Genomic DNA, 20,593 nt, shown 5'->3' with positions numbered 1-20,593 from the left:
TTCGCTGTATCTTGGTTCTCCTATGAAACTTCCCATTTGAGGTCCATTTGGGGGTGCAGTGTGGCCAACCCTTTGCAGGAATCCCTGCCTTGCGGGGTGAGCATGGCGCCCTCTTGGGGCTCCAGGGATATGGAGAAGCCATTTAGGGATGTGACGGCCCAGCCACTGTCACACACCCTCCCTCCCTTTGGCTTCTCTGAGCATCTCCCTTGCTGGGATCAGGGGATGTCAGAGATGTGAGCAGCAGCCCGCAGTTTCTGATTTGCATCAGGACCAGGATATCAAGACACTGCGTGGGTAAGCAAAAGCGGTGGGCTTCCCAGTGCCACGGCGGTGATGTCATCGGCATGCCTCCTCGTGTCCTCTGTCTCCAGGACTCCGTGCCATTTAGCTGGACTTGCTGTCACTCTGAGCCTTTCTTCCATAACCTTGTCAGAAACTCAGATCAAACCTACGCTCGGAGCTGTGCTTCCCAGACAGTCGGCTGTTGTCAAGTGACGTGGAGCTTTCACCACTAGACCTCACAGGCCGTACAGTGTCAGCGTGCAGGGGACCCAGAGGTGTTCCTGCCTAGGAACTGGCAGTGGGGGAGCTGCCCGAGCCCACTGCTGGCCCCCTGCCCCTCGCCACAGCTGCCCTGGGCCAGCCAGCGGGCTGGCTGTTTATAAGCCCATCGTGCGTCTGTCCAGCGACCCAGGGGGTCTTTCTTTTGCCTCCTTCGTGTTCTCTGTGGTGGACCCGTATGGCAGGTGGTGGTAACCTGGCATTTCTGGTTTAGGTGTAGAGACTGAGTCGTTGCAGGACTGGTGGCCCAGCCAGCAACTGGTGGGCATTTCTCAGGGTGGTGGCCGCTCTGTCACTGTCCAACAGGGCATGTTGGCTCTCCTGGGATCATGGGGTCACCGCACGTCAGTGTGCGACGTGACCAACTTGCCTTTTAGGGGCTCTTTCTTCTGGACAGTTGTATCCATGTTCCTGCCGCAATATCCCGATTTTTTTCATGATGCAGAAATTGGTGTTTTATGAAAGCTTATTGATTTTGGTACCACTGATGATTGGTAGCTTTTCTCAGTCTTTTTTTGTTGGCGATGGACTGTGGATCCCTAAGCAGGAGCCCAAGACACCCCAAAAGCTGCTCACTGACACTGCTGGCCTCCCTTTAATGAGGTAGCCCCTATTCTAAGCATGAGGTTAAAGGGGATTGCCCAGTAGTTTGGGGGAAAGAAACTGAACCACCGGGGGCGCCCCTACCGTGTCCCAGGCACTTTGCTAAATACATTCACACCATTTTGTATGCATCCTCACCACTCTCCTGCAAGGCGAGCCAGCGTCATCACCTTGGGATTCTAGAGTTGGAGACAGAGGCCCAGAGAGGCTGAGTAATGGGGGCACCTGGGTTTGAACCCCAGCCGGACTCCACAGCCCGCACCTTGTCCTTCCTGCACCTTTGCCGCCCGCCGCCCCAGGAGCGCTGGCTGGGGCTGGGGGGGAAGCCTCCGCCCGGACACAGCTCCCACAGCAGTGGCCGAGCAGCACATTGCTTCTCTGACCTCACCTGTCCTGTGTCTTTGTTGAGTGGGGTACTGAGGACCCTGGGCCCATTGTGGAGAAGGTCTTTCCTACTGGACTGTGTCTCCTGTAAGGTGCGTGGCTGTGTGGGTTTTGTTGAGTGAACTGTTTTCATCCACGTCCCCGGCAGTCACATTTGCAAAGAGCCAGAGAGGTGCAGCGCCTTGGTGCTGCTAAGGTGTGCCTTTCCTGAATGCTTTCAGAAACATAGCGGAAGAGGCGGGGAGCTTTGTCTCTAGCAAACAATAACTGTCTTTGCTTTTATCTTCTTCATTTGCTGACACACAAACCAGCTGAAGAAGCAGGCATTGGAGACACCCCCAACCTGGAAGACCAAGCTGCTGGACATGTGACCCAAGGTCAGTGGGCTAGAATTGCCTGCCACGCATGACGTGGGGGGTTGGGAAGAGGGGGATGGCGACACAGATGGACCCTACCTACCCTGAAAAGAGAATTTGGACCTGGGCCTTAATTCCTGATCTTTAGGAGTTGGTTTTTATCGAAGGTGGGCTATACAGATAGAGAAAGAGCTCTAGCTTTTTCTAGCCATTTCTGAGTCTTTCCTGAGGTGTTTAGTGTTCTGAAAGAAGCTGGCCCTGCCCAGCATGGGGAGTCGAGAATCAATGACCAGCAGAAACACAGATATGTACAATGAGTGATTTCCCCTGTAGGTGGCCCTCTGGCCTGTCCCAGGAGCAAAGCCTCAACCAGATCACCACTGAGCTATTTCTTTTCAACTTTCTTCTGTGCAACCTTCAAACCTTATTATGATTTTCTTCTCAGGGACCAAAACTGCTGTGCTCAAGAAAAGCAACTTTGTGTAATCACTGAGCATAAATGTTTTAAGAACTCAATTTTTTAAATCCTAGAGATTCCTGATCTTAGGAAACAGAGACCGCCGATACGACCTAGCTGGGTTTGTTTTCCGTCATTTGCTGCATAAATGAATTTGACAGTCTACTGTGTAATGTGGAAGCTTCTAGATTGTAAGAAAGCAGGGAAAACACTGTTCTTTTCTCCAGAAAGTGATATGGGATTTGTATAGTGCCACCACTGGGGCCATCTGACTTTAGGAAGACTCTGGGCCCTCAAGAAATGTCTCCTTGAAGGTGTTTTGAAGCCTAACTACACATTTCTGCTCCCCAGGGGTCCCTGCCCCGTAGTGGGCTAGGATTTCTCATTTCACGTGTCATGGAAAGGCATGTTTTCATTCTTAGGCTTACAAAGAGCTTCAGAAAGTATTAGAAGGGATAATCATTATAAGGGGAAACCTCAGTCTATGTGTTAAATAACTAGAATCCTGCCTCCTGTTTCTTTTAGGTTATGATTTGCAGCTTTTAGGTAAAATTAGAGGTTTTTATAACCTCTGGAAATGATGATCTATTTCCATAAAAAGAAATGATGAGTTTTTTCTACCAATTTTTATTGCAGGCTATGTCTCCATGCTCCTAAAACATATTCCATGCAACAAAAAGATCAGGCCATCAGCTTTCCTAGAAACTTTACTTTTGTGCTAACTGAATTTTTAACTTTCCCAGCACTGGCCTAGAGTCATATAGATATAAAGATGAACACCGGGTAACATCTGCAATGGGAAATTGGCAGCAAATCTGTGAACACGTGGAGGTTTCTACCTTTACTCCCAAGGCCAATATTTAATGTCTTGACTGGAACTGCTGATCCAAATGGCCAAGCCCAAGCTCCACAAGCAGTGGAAACTTGTGAAATTCAGGCACACTGGTGATCCGCAAACATTTTATTTGACACAGGCCTGCAGTCTGTTTTGTACAAAAACAAGCAGATTTAGGGAGAGCCATGTATACAAAAGCACAGCTATTATCTCTCTCTTGCTTTCCTGCTGCAGAAGGAAAACCTCTGGCAGCCTGTGTTCATGAAGTACTAAGACAGAAAAGATGTTTCAGGATGGAGCTGCAATTGGCTGAGTATTAGGTGTGGGGAGACCCTACGCATCTCACCCCTACTCACGCCAGGGTAGACCTTTCTTCTGTGAGTGTCTCCAGGACCAGGTCTCCCAAGGGAGTGTGGGGACACAAATTTAACACATCAAACCGTGTTTTCCCAAATATTTTTTACCTTGGACCCACCCCCGGTGATTGCTACGTTTAATATTTACTGAGCGCTTTACAGTTTTCTGGGAGCTGAATAGAATGTTCTCCCAGCCTGGCTCCTTCCTCCGGGAGTGCAATGGCATGAGCTAAGGTTCCTCACACACACATGCACACGCACACATGCACACATACGCTGTACTATCATCTATTGGTAATTTTTCAGGCTGTGTTTACTCTGTATGTTTGGTGCCCTTGTTTCTATTTAATGAGGGGCTTTTCAAGCCCTGCAGCGCATCAGAGTACAGTGACACCCACATCACGAGCAATTTCTAGGAAGCTCGGGAGGAAAGCTTTTTCCAGAAGGCGCTGGAGACCTGGCCCGTCAGTGGGTGTAAGGACCGGCAGCTGCTGCCGCCTCTGGTCTGTTGAGCGGTGGGTTGGGAAGAAGAGGCACTGAGGCACCTTCTCAGGCTGCCTGCTGCCCAGCTTGTTTCCTCCGTCTCTGTCGTTTGGGCGGTTCCTCCCCGAGACTGACCAGGGGCCCCCGTGAGGTGCCTGTAGACCCCGCGGAAGGCGGAGATCAGCACGTTTTCCTGACACGCCTTTATGTACTGATCCCTGGCCTTGTGGCAGGCTCTGTGGCATGGCTAGGAACACGAGATGAGTGAGATGGTGAGCTCAGGGCCCCCGTGTAGGGGTGGGAGGTAAGGCTGAGCCGGGCCTCTTGATAAGGGTCCAGTGGGCAGCTGCAAGGACTCAGACTGGGTTGGGGCGAGAGGGACGTGTTACCCATTTGTGTGGACACCTGTGTTCTCCCACCTCCTTCCCCTCCCCTCATCCAGTCTCTTTCTCTTCCGAGACCCCCAATCCTTTGGGGTTCCAGATTTTGTTTAGAGGAGAGCCGTGAAGTTGTTCTGGAACTAGGTAGGATGTTTGAAGAGTTGGGAGTTAAAACAAATACAGGATGTTTATTAGGAGAACCAATGAGCATACGTCTCCTGTCCTTAATACACAGATACTTTTTTTTTTTTTTTAATTTATTTTTGGCTGTGTTGGGTCTTCGTTGCAGTGCGCGGGCTTCTCCTTGCGGTGGCTTCTCTTGTTGCGGAGCATGGACTCTAGGCGCGTGGACTTCAGTAGTTGTGGCACGTGGGCTCAGTAGTTGTGGCTCACGGGCTCTAGAACACAGGCTCAGTACTTGTGGCGTACGGGCTTAGTTGCTCCGCTGCATGTGGGATCTTCCCAGAGCAGGGATCAAACCCGTGTCCCCTACATTGGCAGGCGGATTCTTAACCCCTGCGCCACCAGGGAAGTCCCAATACACAGATACTTTAAGGAGGGATTCACGTGAATGTCGCATGAATGAAGCAGAAAAAAGGGAAGTGTGCCCTCCATCCACTGGGTTGGCACATGGCAAGTGGTGTGATAGGGGTGAAGCAGTGGTCCCCGTGGGCCACCCATGTCTTTGCCGTGCAGACCACCTTTACTGCTATGGTGGTCGCCTCACCTCATGCAAAAGGCTGTCCATAATCCACGATCTGGATACACCTGAACCGTGTTTCTGTTACTGGGGTCTCATGGCAGGTCTATTAGTAAAGACTTGAGCCCTGGCGGTGATACGTTTTGGGTTTTTCAAATCTGTCACGGTGGGTTTGTAGGCACCTGCTGGTTTCATTCAGCAAAAAGGGGGAACAGAGAGAGAAGGGGAGGAAAAGAGATCCTCTCTGCGCCCCAGCCAGGTCCCAGCTAGAGGCCACAGTCTTCCGGAGGCTCGCTGTCCCTGGAGAGGAGGACAAGCTTCGTGGCTGGTGGAGTTAGCACGAGGCAGCCCCAGTTAATGACAGGATGCTCGGAGCCCAACCAGACCCACGATGGGCAGAGGGATAATGCCGGCACTAGACGGGGCTTTGGTCCAAAGATGAGAAAAGTGAGGCCCAGAGAGGGGAGGTGCTCACCCAGCAAGTTGGTGGCAGATAGACCAAGAGACCTTTCATTCTGAGCAAAGAAAAGCAGTGAGGGTGAGCCCAGAGCGTGGGCTCCTTTTTCTTGGTTAGGTGGGCTTGAGATGCCGTTGAAATGTCCTTTTCTTCTTTCAAAAGTGTGTCCCCTCTCTTAAACACTTAATGCGCTCTTGCTAACCTTTTGCCACCTCCGCCTCTTCAAACCCAGAGGAGAGGAGAGTTCCAGGCCAGCAGAGGGAAGTGTCTGAGAGGCCCCCTGCTAATGGGCTTAGCTCTCAGGTCCAGCCTGCACACGGCCAAGAAGCTTCTGGGGACTCCGAGCTGCATGTGGGGGAGAAACAGCCAGAAGCTCCCGTCCTGGCGACCTCTCACCTTTCCCAGCATCATCCTGTCTGCCAGCCGCCTCTCCCACCAGGAGGCCCTCAGGAGCCCCACCAAGAGTGGGGACCGAAGCGAGGGGAGCAGGCCGAGGAGGGGCTGGCCTTTCCGAAGCCCACCTCCCCTGGATGTCTCCAGACGGAGCCTGGGAGTGTCAAGGTTGTCCGGGAAAGCTTCCTCAGGGAACCAGGGCGCCGTGGAGGTGAGGCCATGGACCCCGGTACCCCAGGTCTGACCTGCCAGCACGTGTCTAACATGCCTGGGGCTCCCATCCTGCCCGAAGGCCCCAGAGAGGCCACACACCAGCATTCGGGGCCAGAACCTGAGGATGCAGACGGCAGCTGCTGTGGCTCTGAGCTGCTGGAGCGCCAGCTTCTGGGAGACCTGACCCAGGAGGGGCCGCCTCTGAAGAGGGAGCAGGGCAAAGAGAGGCTGGGGGGCAAGGAGGTGGATGAAGACCGGGACATTGATGAGTCCTCTCCCCAGGACTCCTTCCCCTCCCAGGTCTCCCCACGTCTGCAGAGCCCCACCACCCAAGGCGGGCCAACCCCCGAGGCAGTTTCCGGAGAAGCCCCTGGGATCCCTGGTTTCCCAGCCAAGGGTGCCATCCCCCTCCCTGTCGATTTCCTCTCTAAAGCTTCTTTAGAGACCCAGGTCTCAGAGCCCGATGGGCCCGGGGAGGGGCCCCCAGCGAAAGGGCACGACGGGCCCCCCGAGTTCATGTTCCACGTGGAAATCAAAGCCAATGTGCAGAAGGAACAGGGACCTTCGGAGGTGGATTTGGAAGGGGCTGCACTTCCTGGGGCCTCTGGAGCAGAGCAAGAGCCCCGGGGCCCCTCTGAGGGCGAGGACACAAAAAAGACTGACCTTCCAGAACCATCTGAAAAGCAGCCTGCAGCTGGTCTGCCGGGGAAACCCGTCAGCCGGGTTCCTCAACTCAAAGGTCTGTGTCTTGAGCTCCTTTGCTCCTGCCCGGCGACCTTGTGTGCCACCCAGGCTGCGGGCACTGCCACTGAGCTTCCGGCCCCTCCTTGGCTCCTGCCGCTTCCAAGGCCCGGGGGACAGCCACCAAACCGGCCACCTGGGCCTCTGCTGACCCTCCCGCCTCCTCCTGCCCTTCAGGCTCCTCTCACGCTTGCCCGCCGTTTTGCATGTCACCAACACCCCCCGCCCCGTGCTTTCTGCCCCGTTCGCTTCTCTGGCCACTTGATTTATCCACAAGGTTCCATTGGCCCGCTGGTGGGCCGCACTCCACAAAGAGCATAGCAGCTCTTCCCACTTTGGAGGGCTTGTTATGGGTCTCAGATTCATTGCCGAGAACCCTCCCAACCCTCCCAAGTGGGCATAATTAGCCCCACTTTGCAGATGAGGAAACTGAGGCTCGGAGAGGTAAAGTACCTTGCTGAAGGTCACTGAGTATTAGGTGATGGAGCCAGGTTCGGAATCCAGGTAGGTCTGCTCCGAAAGGCCCTCCCTTCCCTATACACCACAGTGCCTTCCAGAAGGTCCTGAAGTGTGTCCTCCTAGCCCGGAGACTCAGAGGGCACATGCCTGTCTTCTTCGGCTCTGTCAGTGGACAACACATCACATGTAGCAGGCGACACACACAAGCATTCGGAGGTGGCCCAGAGTCCCCACCCCCACTCCACTCCACCCTGCCTTGCGGCAGGATAGACAGTGAGCGGAAACAAAAACTCCCTGTGGAAGAAAACACTTCCTCTTCCCTCGGCAGAGCCCAGGCAGTCCCTGTGCTGGGATCGCAGGGGTCTCAGCCCTGGCCCAGTCTTGAGCCCTGGGAAGCGTCACTGCAGCAGCCCTTCAGGAGCTGGAGAGATGGGAGGGGAGGTTCCCAAGGGTCAGGGTCTGTGTCCTGTCAGTGAGAGGACAGTTTATACTCCAGAGGAGGCCTCATGGCCACAAGTCGGGCGCATTCATATATTTAGGTCCTGTAGCATTTTAGAATTATCTGCGGGGCCCAGAAATTGAGGCTACTTAAGCTGTCAGTTGCAGACATCTGTTAAATGTGGATTCGAGTCTACTCGTCGTGAAAACTTTGGAATGTTATAGATAAAGGAACCTGTATTTAAAATTTAAGACAGAGTCCTACTTTAAAATATCCTAAACTCCAAAATAGTACGGGACAAAATACTGTGACTTGACAGATTACAACAGTGTTTCCTGAAGTGGCATTTTATTGAATACTGGTCCACTGGATGTTGATAGGTGCGTCCAGGGGAAAAAGAGTTCCATGGTCCAATTAGTTTGGGGAAAAAAACAGGTGAAACAAAGTTAAACAGGGTTTGCTGCAGCAGGACTTGTCAGAGCCTTTAATATTCTAATAATGTACATTATGACCCTCTGAGAAGGATACATGCTATGCGTTTCCCCAGTTCGCCAGTCAGCACTGGGAAATGCTGATCTAGCGGATGCTTTTGTTGTGACATAGCTGATGATGGTCACTGGGGCAAAAGATGTGAATCAGGTCCGCCTGGGGCTCTTGTTAAAATGCAGATTCCTGGGCCCCACCTTAGGCTTACCGTCTCAGAGTGAGCCCGGGATTCTGTATTTTAGGAATCTCTCCCAATGGGGTTCTGCTGCATAGTAAAGTTTGAAAACCTCTGGGCTAGGTCATCAGTGCTGGTCACTCTAGAAATCTGGTCTCCAGTAACCAGTGAGATGCTCCAAGCAGCCCCATTGTCCCTGGAGCAGGGGAAATACAATATTGAAGCCGAAGACAGAAACCTATAGTTAGTTTTCAATAATGAATGCCAATAGTAGGAGTGAGTTAGAGGTGACACTGGTAGACAAGTGGATTGGTTTCACCAAGGGGTGTGGCTTTCCAAACACAAGAAAGGATCAATGGTTTGGTCCTAAAATCCAGAGGTTATCTATAGGATGTTTGACGGTAGCTAGATTGTTGCCAACTTGGAGAAATAGCAAGCATTAGTCCTCTTGGGAGAGCCTATAAGTGGTGAGAAGACCCTCCAGGGTTGGGTCAAGGGTGGGATGGGCTTGTCAGAGAGCCAGCTGGGGCTGGTCACCGAAGCCCCCATTAGTGAGGGGTGGGCTCTGGGAAAACAGCCTATGCCCCTTGGCCCTTGAATGAGCAGAGGGTCCTGCAGGGACCGGGGCCTGGCTGAGCTGCCCCATCCGTGGCCCTGGGTTTTCCAAATGCCCCTCCTTGGAGTGGGGTTGGCCCCAGCTGGGGGAGGCTGACCCCGACAGAGACGGGGAGGGAGCCTGGGAGAGGTGGTCCTGCACTGTCTACCTTCCCTGATTGCCCCTGTGCCAACATATGCCCGGAACAGTTTCCCCTCTGCATGTCCCTGCCCTCGGCCAGCCTGCTGCCCCCTCCTGTCAGGGTGCTCCAAGCAATGACTCCAGTGTGCTGTGTTGATACTAACAACGAGACCCTAACAGATTCAAGGGGAAAGAAAATCAACTGGATTTCCACTGGCCCAACTGAACAAGACATGTTGTATGGATCCTGAGAAATCAGCTCCACTCCATCGGGCTCTTTGTGAGCTGTGCGAATGGGTGTAACATACGTTCTCATTTTATATTTTATCAGCTCGCATGGTCAGTAAAGGCAAAGATGGGGCTGGACCTGATGACAAAAAAACCAAGGTAAGCTGACAAAACCACGAAATCTCTCTGCTGCCATCAAGTTGATCAAGAAGCCATGCTTTGTATCTGAATTAATCTTTATATATAACATGTGGAGAGCGTTTGTCCCTGAAGTACAACTGTCATTCAAAGCGCTTTGTGTTTTTATGCAAACTTTTAAAATTCCAGCATTTATCCATGGACGCTTGGACCAGGGAAGGGCAGTCAGCAAGTTATGAATTAATTAATGCTCCTAATTGTAGTTGCATCAGCATAGTTTGAATTAAGACGTTCACAGTAAATGAAGGTGTGTTTGAATTTTCTGCAATGAAGTTTGGATTTTGCACATTTTACACTTCCCGCTACAGGTCTAGGCTCAGCAAATATGTATCTGTAGACATACATGCACACAGATATATTTAAGATATATCTAGAAAATACCATTTACTTAGGGGGCTGAGGGAGTACTGAGCAAGAAAGGGATCTCCAGCCTGAGACGGAGGGTCCTGGAAAAGCCCTGGAAGAGAGGACCTGTGAGGCAGGCCAAGAAGGAAATATGAAGGGGGTTGGTGACGTAGGAGTGAGAAGAGGCATTCTAAGGAGTAGGACCAGCACAAGCAAAGGCCCGGGGGCATAAGGAGACTGTTTGGGAGTTCTGAGCAGATCGGCTTGGTTGCTGCCGAGCTCGGAGTGGGGCTGACACAGGCTGGAGGAGGGAAGCCTGACACACCACCCTACGTGCTGAGTGGACACGTGGGCCATGATGCCATGGACGCCGTCCTGAAATCCTGCCAGCCGGTCTTCAGAAACCCCCCGAGGCACAGAAAATGAAGCAACCTGCTCACCACCAAAACCACACCCGGAACAATGTGGTCCTTCTCATGCTCCCTTTCAGCTGTAGTTTACTCTCCTCCATGACTGTGCATCTTGGAAAAAGCTCCTGTAACTGCATGGTAGTATTTTGCCAGGAAAGTCTCACTGGGGCCCTAGATGAAGACCTGTTTTTCTTAAAGGCGTCTCAAATGTCCCATATGCATGCTGCCTGAAACGCCTGGGTCTTAATCGGTCCTGGAGGCCTGATGGAGCCCCCAGATGCAGAGTGAAGCCCTAAGAGTTTGGTCGTGTGTGTTGAGGGCCGCTGCCCGAAGTGCCTGCCCTAGAGGAGGTGGGGTTCGCCATCAGGACTCTGCCCATCAGTGGGGCAGCCGAGGGACCTGCAGGGACTTGAGGGAAGGCAATAGCTGCTTGCCAATCATGATGCCCATTCAGGGGAATCCCGTCCTCATGCCCGCATGCATTCTGTTCCTTCATCCATCAGGAAGCTGTCCCTGCCCTGGAGCTGCTCACAGCCTCACAGCAAGGGGTCAGATCTCTCACGAACCTTGGCCACTTGGCCAGGTAGGGAGCAGTGCCAGGGGAGGGGGACCTCGCGCAGCTGGGGAAGGAGGGGTTGCCAGTACCCAGCCTCAGCTTTTCTTGTCAGCAGCCCCAGGGCTTCAGCCTGCATCCCTCCCCTCACCCCCCCTGCTCCAGCCCTCTCGCCCTCACCCTCCCCAAGGCTGGCAGCAGAGGGGGTCTCAGCCACCTTAGTGATGAACCCCAGTAACAAAGTCTCTGGCCAGGACCCTGCTCTGTAGCTCTGACTTCCTCCTTGGAACACCTCTGGACTTGGCCTCTTGATTGTATTCCTGAAGGCATGGCCCTTCCTCCTCCCAGGCCACCCTTCTCTACCAGGGCCACACATCCCCGTCCAAGGCCCCCAGAGGCCATCCAGACAAACCGCAGGTGTCGGCCACCATCCTCCACATGCTCTCATCTCCGTGAGGTCAGCCAGCTCATAGACCCCTGTCCCATTGGCCGCCTGCCCCACCCAGCCTATTTCCTTAGGTGGATCATGTTCAGGAGTAAACAGTGGCCAGATAAGATTCACCAGACAGTGTTTAGTTTTGAGACTTTATTCAGAAAGTGTGTGTGTGTGCACATGTGATCTAAGTGGTGTCAGGCAGACTCTTCAAGACCTGGGGCAGGCACAGTTCTGATTTTAGCAAGGACAATTCTATCAGTGTGGTGGAAGAGGGCCAGGAGTTAGGGGGCCAGCATGAGCTCCCCACCTGGAACTGAGCAGAACCTGGGGCACTTCTGACCGATGACGCATTGGAGCTGTTTTCTTGAGAAACATCCTAAGAATCACATACTTTTGGCGACCTCCATCAACTCTTTGGGTGCGAGACACCTTTAAACCAGTGGTCTCCAAAGTGCAGAGCTGAAGTAGATCCAATGGGCTGGAGAAAGAACATACCAGAAAGTCTATCCATTTTCCAAGTTCTGCCATATGAAAGTTTCATAATGTTCATCATATGTTAGCATCGTAGTATACGTATTAGCTGATGCATAACTACAAGTACATGAGATGCATGGTCACTTCCTGTTCTTCCTGATAAGAAGGACTGATAAGGGTGCGTGATCCAAACAGCTTGGAGATCACGGCTTTAAACCATTACCTGTCTTATTTATTTGTAATTACTGTCCTTTTTTCAGTTTGTTCATTTCTCCCATGTGCTGACTTTTATTTTGATTTTATTCATGTTTATGTTTAAGACATCCACACCTTCCTCTGCTAAAACCCTGAACAATAGGCCTTGCCTTAGCTCCAAACGCCCCACTCCTGGTAGCTCAGACCCTTTGATCAAACCCTCCAGCCCTGCCGTGTGCCCAGAGCCATCTTCTCCTAAACACGTCTCTTCTGTCACACCCCGAACTGGCAGTTTTGGAGCAAAGGAGATGAAAGTCAAGGTAAGGAAACCACCTTTGGAAAGAATCAGGCTGCTCTCCTGTGGTTTTCAAGTGTATGCTTTTCTAGCTGCAAAGACCTTTCTTTGGATAAGCTCTTACCTAGAAGCGCCACGTAGAACAGTTAAAATTCTGGTTGAAACAAGGAAAAGGAGGCACAGTGCCATCCTTCTTGGCGCCCCTTCGGCCCTCGTGGCAGCAGCCCCTAAGGCACCGGAGGGGACCCTGGTTTGGAAATCACCACTCTGTTTGGGTTCCTTTGTCCATTTCTGACTTTGGTAACCGGAGGTGCTTCCAGGTTGCCCGCATTTGGGTCGGACAGCATCACTCTGCAGCCATGCCTGTCCCACCAGTTTACTCCTTCCTGAACTATCTCATGGTCCTCAGTTCATGTCAGTTTCTTCTTTGAGTTTGTGTTATATGTCAAGGTCATCAACTGGGTCCCCAGTCAGCTGACTGTGCTTGTGCATCTGTGCTCCACCTTTGGCCAGTTTGCTAATTGATGCTGGTGTTCACCCACCAAGGGCTCTTAGCACACCTGAGGTGGTACTGAAGCCTGAGGCTTGTTTGGGAGAGAACAGGAGGATAGGGCCGAGCTCTGTTAGCACTCTCGATCAGTTTCAACAAACTGTCTCCGTGTCCCTCTGAAACTAACCACCACCAGTCAGATAAATCCCTAAGGGAGTCAGAGAATGGTGTCCACGTAGGAAGAGTCTACAGATGTCCTGCCCGCCGACACTGGTTGGATGATAAACTCGATCATTGCTATAAGCTCTGTTGACTTTTTATTAAATACATTAGCTCAGCTCTTGCAGATAACTCATGTAAAATGTCCCTCCAGGAGGAAAAGGTAGGCATTTGGGAGGGGCTGTGGATTTGTGTGCCCAGCAAACCCTCATCATTGTAGAGTACATTTGTTGTATCTGGCTGGCAAAGTGTCACACTGACCTTAGCCTCATTTGGAACCACGGTGGTTGAATGGGGCTGGCATTGACACTGGGTGGCAGGAACCTTTCCCGGTCGTAAAAACCACTCTACCGTGCTTCGGTTTACAGGGGGCGGATGGTAAACCTGGAACGAAGATCGCCACACCCCGGGGAGCGGCCCCTCCAGGCCAGAAGGGCCCGGCCAACGCCACCCGGATTCCAGCAAAAACCACTTCCACCCCAAAGACCCCGCCGGGCACTGGTAAGAGGGATGTTCTCTGGAATCCAAGTCGGGGGGAGAGCTCGCTGTGGAGGCCCTGACAGTTAAGCTCTGGTAGCTGATCGATGCCTGCAGTTTACTAAGCACCAAATGTTCATTTTTTAATTTTCTGAGCTAGATGTTGAATCCCCACTTTTTACCATGAAGAAATCGAGGCTCGACTAAGACTAACCAGCCTTTTAAGCATGAGGAAAATGCAGCCGTAAGACTAATAACTGATGGAAAAGTGGCTTCTCTGAGATCCTTGGACCCCACGTCCAGGGCCCCTGGGAGGTGTTTTTCAGTCCCCAAATGAGGGTTAGGTCACTATAGGTGACCTCACACAGGGCACGGCCCCTGCTAACTTGCTGGGATGTTAGGGACCCTCTGACAGAACCTAAGAATCTTAGCTAAGCAGTCACATGCTGGGCCCGTTCCCCTGGGCTCCTGTGAGTAAAACTCACTCAGTTCTGAGTACCAGGCAAGGCTTCACTTGAGCCATTTTGCTTCCATTGGGGACAACCAGTCTGAGTGCCCCTGTCTCACCGCCCTAGGGACTGTCCCAGGCAACTGGGTTTAGATTGTGCATGACGCGGGGGGCGTCTGGCCTGCGCTGGCTCCGGGGTGGTGCTCAGGGGCCCTGTGGATCTTATGTGGGCTGTGCGTGAGGCCTGGGCTGGTGCCACGGGGCCTCTGCTGCTCCTTGGCCCCGGGGTGGCCGCTCAGAACCCTTGTCTGCTGCATGTCTTGGCCGTGGTGTTTCTCGAGGTTGCCGTAGGGTGGGGCCTGCACTGAGGCCCTAAGGTTGGTTTTCTCCCACAGGGTTTTTCCTCATGTATACAATACATATGATACGGGGTAATTTACGGGCTTGTGACTGGAATTTTTACATGATTTTGACCCTGCATTTTTTCACTGGACATTATGCCAGTTGATTCATGCAGCTGGCGTCATACCTGGAAACAAGAACATGTGTTTCTCTTTGGATCTTACCTGCTCTTGGGTGGACAGATCTCCCCCAAGTTGGCCTTGTTTCCTGCCAGATGGGGCCCCTGCTCCCTGACCCCGTTCCCCGCCTTGCTCGCCTCTGTGGATGGCCTGGCTGGGCATGACTTGGGCGCCCATAGACAAACACTCGTTAAGGCCTCTTTAAGCTCGATGATAACGGGCTTTCTGTGGATTTTTCTTTTTAAGCTACCAAGCAAGTGCAGAAAAAACCACCCCCTGGAGGGGCAAAATCTGAGAGAGGTAATTCTGAGCCTGCTTCGCCCAGCGGGGTCATGCCTTTTGCGCATGTGGCTCTTGGTTGGCTTAGGTTTTTAGGGCCGGGAGGACGTGCTTCTGAAACGTAGGTTTCCCACGTTGAGCCTGAAGTTGGAACAGTCAGAATTCCTGCTCCTCTCTTCGTGTGGTTTGTGCGGATATGTCTGTCCGACGGGGCTTTCTAATCCTGCGTGCTCTCACTTCAGCCGAGGGCTGTGGTGGGCCCAGGGGAGAACGTGCCTCGAGCTGATACGGGGGCTGGAGGTCTGCACTGGCCCTAACCAGGTTACGTGTGAGATCGCACTGGCATCCTGTGGGTGACGGTCGCTGTGCTGGACCCGGGGACGTCGAGTAACTTGCCTAAGGTCACTCTGCAATTCAGTGGCGCAGAAAGAATTTGAAGCCACCACCAGATCCACCAGCCAGCCTGTGTGCCTGGGGGCAGAGGGTGGGGGGCACCGAGCCTGGAGGCTTCGTCTGCCCTGCTGCTGCAGAGCTTGGCACCGTGAGGGAGTTCCAGCACACATGGAGACTCAGCTAAAAGCCACATGCTCCTTCTCCCCTCGGCAAGAGAAGTCGCCGCTTCCAGCAAAGAGCTGCCCTTCTCCAGCCTGGGGCCCGGCAGGTCCCTGTTTGGTACAGATGGTTCCTGGGGCGGGGGCATCAGCCACCCTCAGAGCTGGAGCCCAGCCTCCAGCCCAGTGGCTCTCAGACTCGAGTCTGCTCAAGAAGCCCTGGGAGCGTGGGAAGCACCAATTTTGCAGGCCCCACCCCTAGAGATTCTGTCCTAGCAGGTCTAGATGGGGCCTGGAGATCTGCATCTTACAGGTCCCACTCCCCCGTGGTGGCTCTGGAGATTCTGATGCAGGGGTGCCTGGGCCACACTTGGTGAAACACGAATCCAAGAGGCAGACGGAATAGCCAACTATTAAAGCGTGATGGGGGATGAGAAGTGCAGGAAGAGACCCATGTTAGGGAGCCCAGGGCTGTTCTGCTGGGAGAGGGATGCCCCCAGCAGCCTTCCTGGAGGGCTTGGCGCCGCATCGTGCCTGGAAAAGTGCACTGCTATTTGCTGCGCGTCGCTTTGGTGGGGAGGGGGTTCTCGGGAGGGCAGGGCGGCAGGAAGCAGCATGGCTTGTTTGGAGGGCCAGGGACAGATGGACACGAAGCAGGAATACCACTGGGGAGCCCAGGTACCACAGAGGAGTTGGGAGTTTGGCTGGGGTCTGAGGGAAAGGAGCCTTGAACTTGGCGAACGGCTTAAAATTCACCCCATGGTTAAAGAGTCCAGTGGATCCAGATGGGCCCCTGGCCCAGCACCGCATTGCCCTTATTCAGGGCACAGGCCACGTATCCCTGCCCGGCCTCACTCTCACTGCAGGCATTACAATTTTTTCCTCTGAGCTCAGAGTGGGTAAATGACTTGTCTGAGACCACACAGCTAGCTGGAGCCTCTCCTGACCCCAGGGCCACAGGGCAGAGTTGGTCCCCCTCTAGGGGGTACTGGGTGGTCCTTGGCGACCACTCTTTTGCTCCTCTGGGAAGCAGGATGTCTCTGTCGCAACGCAGCAAGGCTGGGAAGTGGGGACGTTTCTCTAGAAATGGGACCAAGGGCAGCCTCCTGCTGGTTTGACTGAGCTTCTGACCTTGTTCCCACGTGCCTGATCCAGCCCTGAGTCTGGGAGTGGAGCCCAGGACAGATAGCCCTTTGCTAAGTGGCCTCATGCCCGCCTTCCTCTCCAGGTGAATCCGGGAAATCCGGGGACCGCAGTGGCTACAGCAGCCCCGGCTCCCCCGGCACCCCGGGCAGCCGCTCCCGCACCCCTTCCCTGCCGACCCCGCCCACCCGGGAGCCCAAGAAGGTGGCAGTGGTCCGCACGCCACCCAAGTCGCCGTCTGCAGCTAAGAGCCGCCTGCAGACCGCCCCCGGGCCCATGCCAGACCTGAAGAACGTCAAGTCCAAGATCGGCTCCACGGAAAACCTGAAGCACCAGCCGGGAGGCGGGAAGGTAAGGGCGTGCGAAGGCTGGCTGTGCGGGAGCAGGCGGGTGGGTCCCCCGCAGCGGGGCTGGAGGCGGGCGAGTGGCTCTCCTGCCACCACCAGCCTGGGTCCCCTCCCCCCCACCCCCAGAGCACAAGCACCTCCCCGGCCTCTTCAAGGAAAGACAGTAGGTTACTGTTCGGTTCTTTATTGGGGTCACCACCGTGAGTGCCCTGCTCAGGGGAGAGAAAGTACCGGTTCTTCCCTTCCTCACTTCAGCCCTTGCCGATTGGACGGATCTGAGGTGACAGGCTTGTAGCTCCATGACCTGGCGGTTCTCAAAGTGGGCGCCACAGGGGTTCCCTGGCTGCCTTGTGTTTCAAAAATGAGATAACCAGTCCATAGGTGGGTGTGTCTCTGGTGTTGGTTGGACATTTGTTTAGGTCCCAATTCTGGGGAAATTCGTGATTCTGTTTTGAACAACTGATTCTTCCAGAGACAAACGGGTGCTCATGACATTTCTGGGTCTCCCAAAGTTGGAGAATATCAGCTTCCAAGGGCCAGAGGTGGAGAGAAATGGGGACGGCCTGGACCCTCTTCCTTCTCTTCTTGACCCCATCCCCCGTTGTATGAGTTTCCTGGGGTTGACATACAAAATACCACGGCCTGGGCGGCTTATACAACAGAAATGTAATGCCTCATAGTTCTGGAGGCCAGAAGTCCAAGATCAAGGTGTCAGCAGGGTTGGTGTCTTCTGGGGCCTCTCTCCTTGGCTTGTAGGCGCCGCCTTCTCCTCACGTCCTCACATGGTCCTTCTCTGGGTGTCGCTATGTCCCAGTCTCCCCCTCCTATAAGGACACCAGTCATATTGGATTAGGGCCCACCCTAATGAGCTCATTTTAACTTAATGAGCTCTTTAGAGACCCTGTTCCAAATACAGTCCCATTCGGAGGTGCTGGGAGTTAGGACTTCAGCATGTGGGTTTTGGGGGACGCAATGCAGACGATAGCAGCCCCCCCCGCCAGCACCAGCGTGGGGAACAGAGAAGGAAGAAGGCAGCCGGGAAAGGGGTCGGAGGACCGAGACCCAGCTCTTGTGCTGGGCCTTCCAGGCTGGGCCGTTTTGGGGGCAGCGAGCCTCCTGGTGGGCAGGGCCAGTGTTTCCCTTTCAGTCGGGACCCCCAGCTGGGGCCCCCGCACTCTTGATTTTATTAATCACTCTTGTCTGGGGCCTGGGTCACCGCGGAGGGAGGGTGTCTCGGAGCACCTTTGGTCCATGTTGGTGCCATTGCCTGAAACCCTGCACTTTGCTTCCCGTGGAGCCTCAGGGACCCCTGCTGGCCTTTCCCATCCTTGGGACCCGAACAGTCCTGCCCGGTGGGGAGGTCTGGGTACCTCTCGGGGTCTCATCGCACTGGTCTTTGGGCCACAGTGCTGGGCCTGAGCCGTGTTTCCCTTCCTGCAGTGTTTGCTGTGCTTCGTAAAGATGCCTGTCTCCTTCCAGAAGGGGCTCTGGCGCAGCTGGCTGGGGCGCTGGCTTGAAGTTGACCCCTCTGTGAGGTTCCGGGGGCAGAGGGACCCCCAGGGAGAGGGTTTCCAAGGTGATGGGATGTTTCCCACTGGCGTTCGCACCCCTCCCTCAACGCTGTGGATGTCCCGTGTGTGCCCTGTTTTCATAGCACAGAGCATTTGCCTCTGTTTTGAAAAATGAAAAACAAAGGCCCACATGGCCAATTCTGCACCACTGAGAAGATTGTGGGGCTGTGACCAGCGTGCTCACGGTGAGAGGGAGACCATGACCATCAGTGTCTCCCAGCCTGCGGGGTCTGTCACACATCCGCAAACACCCGCCGGCTCCCCCAGCCCATTCGGCCCCATTCGGCCCCATTCTCGTAGCTCCGCCGAGAGCAGCAGTGACAGGCCTGACTGGGAGGAGCCCACCCCTCGCACCTGAGCTGCCCGCCCCGAGGGCCAGAGACTTGATGCTCAGGGCGGAAATGGGGAGGGTGCCCCCAGGTTATGGCCGCACCGTGCTGGGCGCAGACGTGTGTCCATGGCAACTGAAGGTTAAAGGAGAAAAGTGACTTCTCTTGGGGCTTACTGGGGAGGAGATGTGAGGAAATAGAAGAAGGGGAAGTAACAGCTTCCCCTTAAATTCCATGGAAAACCTAGAAAATTGTGTGAAACAAAAAAAACCTGACCCATAACAAAGTTCAACACATTCATCTCCAGGAAAAACGACAAGAAAAGGAAAAAAGAAGGCACCTGGGATCCACACAGAAGGCCTTTTAAAATGACTAGCCCGGGGCTTCCCTGGTGGCGCAGTGGTTAAGAATCTGCCTGCCGGGCTTCCCTGGTGGCACAGTGGTTAAGAATCCACCTGCCAATGCAGGGGACACGGGTTTGAGCCCTGGTCCGGGAAGATCCTACATGCCACAGAGCAAGTAAGCCCGTGCGCCACAACTACTGAGCCTGCGCTCTAGAGCCCGTGAGCCACAACTACTGAGCCCGTGTGCCACAACTACTGAAGCCCGCGCGCCTAGAGCCAGTGCTCCGCAACAAGAGAAGCCACTGCAACGAGAAGCCCACGCATCGCAACAAAGAGTAGCCCCCGCTCGCCGCAACTAGAGAAAGCCTGTGTGCAGCAACAAAGACCCAGTGCAGCCAAAAAATAAATAAATGAGTATATTTAAAAAAAAAAAAAAGAATCTGCCTGCCAATGCAGGGGACACGGGTTCGAGCCCTGGTCTGGGAAGATCCCACATGCCACGGAGCAACTAAGCCCGTGAGCCACAACTACTGAGCCTACGTGTCTGGAGCCTGTGCTCCGCAACAGGAGAGGCCACGACAGTGAGAGGCCCGCGCACCGCGATGAAGAGTGGCCCCCGCTCGCCACAACTGGAGAAAGCCCTCGCACAGAAACGAAGACCCAACACAGCCAAAAATAAATGAATAAATAAATAAATAAATTTTAAAAATAAAAAAAATAAAAAATAAATAAAATGACTAGCCTTGGACTTTCCTGGTGGCACAGTGGATAAGACTCTGCGCTCCCAATGCAGGGGACCCGGGTTCGATCCCTGGTCAGGGAACTAGATCTCACATGCATGCCGCAACTAAGGAGCCCACGTGCTGCAACTAAGGAGCTGGCGAGCCACAACTAAGGATCCCGCAAGTTGCAACTAAGGAGCCTGCCTGCTGCAACTAAGACCCAGTGCAACCAAATAAATAAATAAATAAATAATAAAATAAAATGACTAGACTGAAGGTCCCTCAAGGTCCCCGTGAGATCTTTGGGTCCCTGTGGCCTCTCATTCAGCCCAACATACAATACAGTAAGTGCTCAATCACTGTTTATTCGGCTACAAAAGGGACAACGAATGCTCCAAGAGTCTGAAGGATAACTCAACCCCCTGAACAGATGACACGTTGAAGAAGGAGGAGCAGGAGACGGTCATGTTTGTAAACCTGCGGAGCCTGAAAACCGCAGCAGATCACTGGTTGGAAAAAAATGTAAAACATCTGTTTTCTGCTTCGTACTTTTCTCTGTTTTCATGATTTGCTACAGTGAACATGTATTGCTTGAAGAGTCCAAAACGAAATTACTTTTAAAGGAAAATGCAGATGATCACTTGGCCACTTTAACAGAACCAGCTGGATCCACCAAAGGTGGGGAGGAAAGGAAGGAGTAGCAGTTCTCCTGCAACTGCAAAGGAGAATCACCTGGGGCAGGGAAGGGGGAGGATTCTTTTAAAAATCCTAGTGCCAGAGCCTCTCCCTGGCCCGTGAGAA

At 53.5% G+C, this 20,593-nt stretch overlaps 1 protein-coding gene across 18 annotated transcripts in view; it reads left to right on the top strand.

The window, feature by feature from the left end:
• MAPT (microtubule associated protein tau) overlaps positions 1 to 20,593 on the top strand; it is a 111,102-nt gene that overhangs the window by 68,678 nt on the left and 21,831 nt on the right. For 5 of the 18 annotated variants that reach the window (XM_059908898.1, XM_059908893.1, XM_059908897.1 and 2 more), the window contains 6 exons: positions 1,863 to 1,928; positions 5,808 to 6,920; positions 9,549 to 9,604; positions 12,182 to 12,376; positions 13,429 to 13,561; positions 16,565 to 16,830. In XM_059908898.1, coding sequence (XP_059764881.1) covers positions 1,863 to 1,928; positions 5,808 to 6,920; positions 9,549 to 9,604; positions 12,182 to 12,376; positions 13,429 to 13,561; positions 16,565 to 16,830 — 1,829 coding nt within the window. Of the gene's footprint in view, positions 1 to 1,862; positions 1,929 to 5,807; positions 6,921 to 9,548; positions 9,605 to 12,181; positions 12,377 to 13,428; positions 13,562 to 14,752; positions 14,807 to 16,564; positions 16,831 to 20,593 lie in introns of all 18 variants that reach the window. The other 13 variants (XM_059908895.1, XM_059908896.1, XM_059908891.1 and 10 more) reach the window with 6 other exon arrangements.

This window comes from Balaenoptera ricei, chromosome 20, assembly GCF_028023285.1.
Source record: "Balaenoptera ricei isolate mBalRic1 chromosome 20, mBalRic1.hap2, whole genome shotgun sequence".
NCBI classification, from domain to species: Eukaryota; Metazoa; Chordata; class Mammalia; order Artiodactyla; family Balaenopteridae; genus Balaenoptera; species Balaenoptera ricei.
The sequence above is the reverse complement of the archived record's forward strand: the minus strand, read 5'-3'. Positions and strand labels throughout refer to the sequence as shown.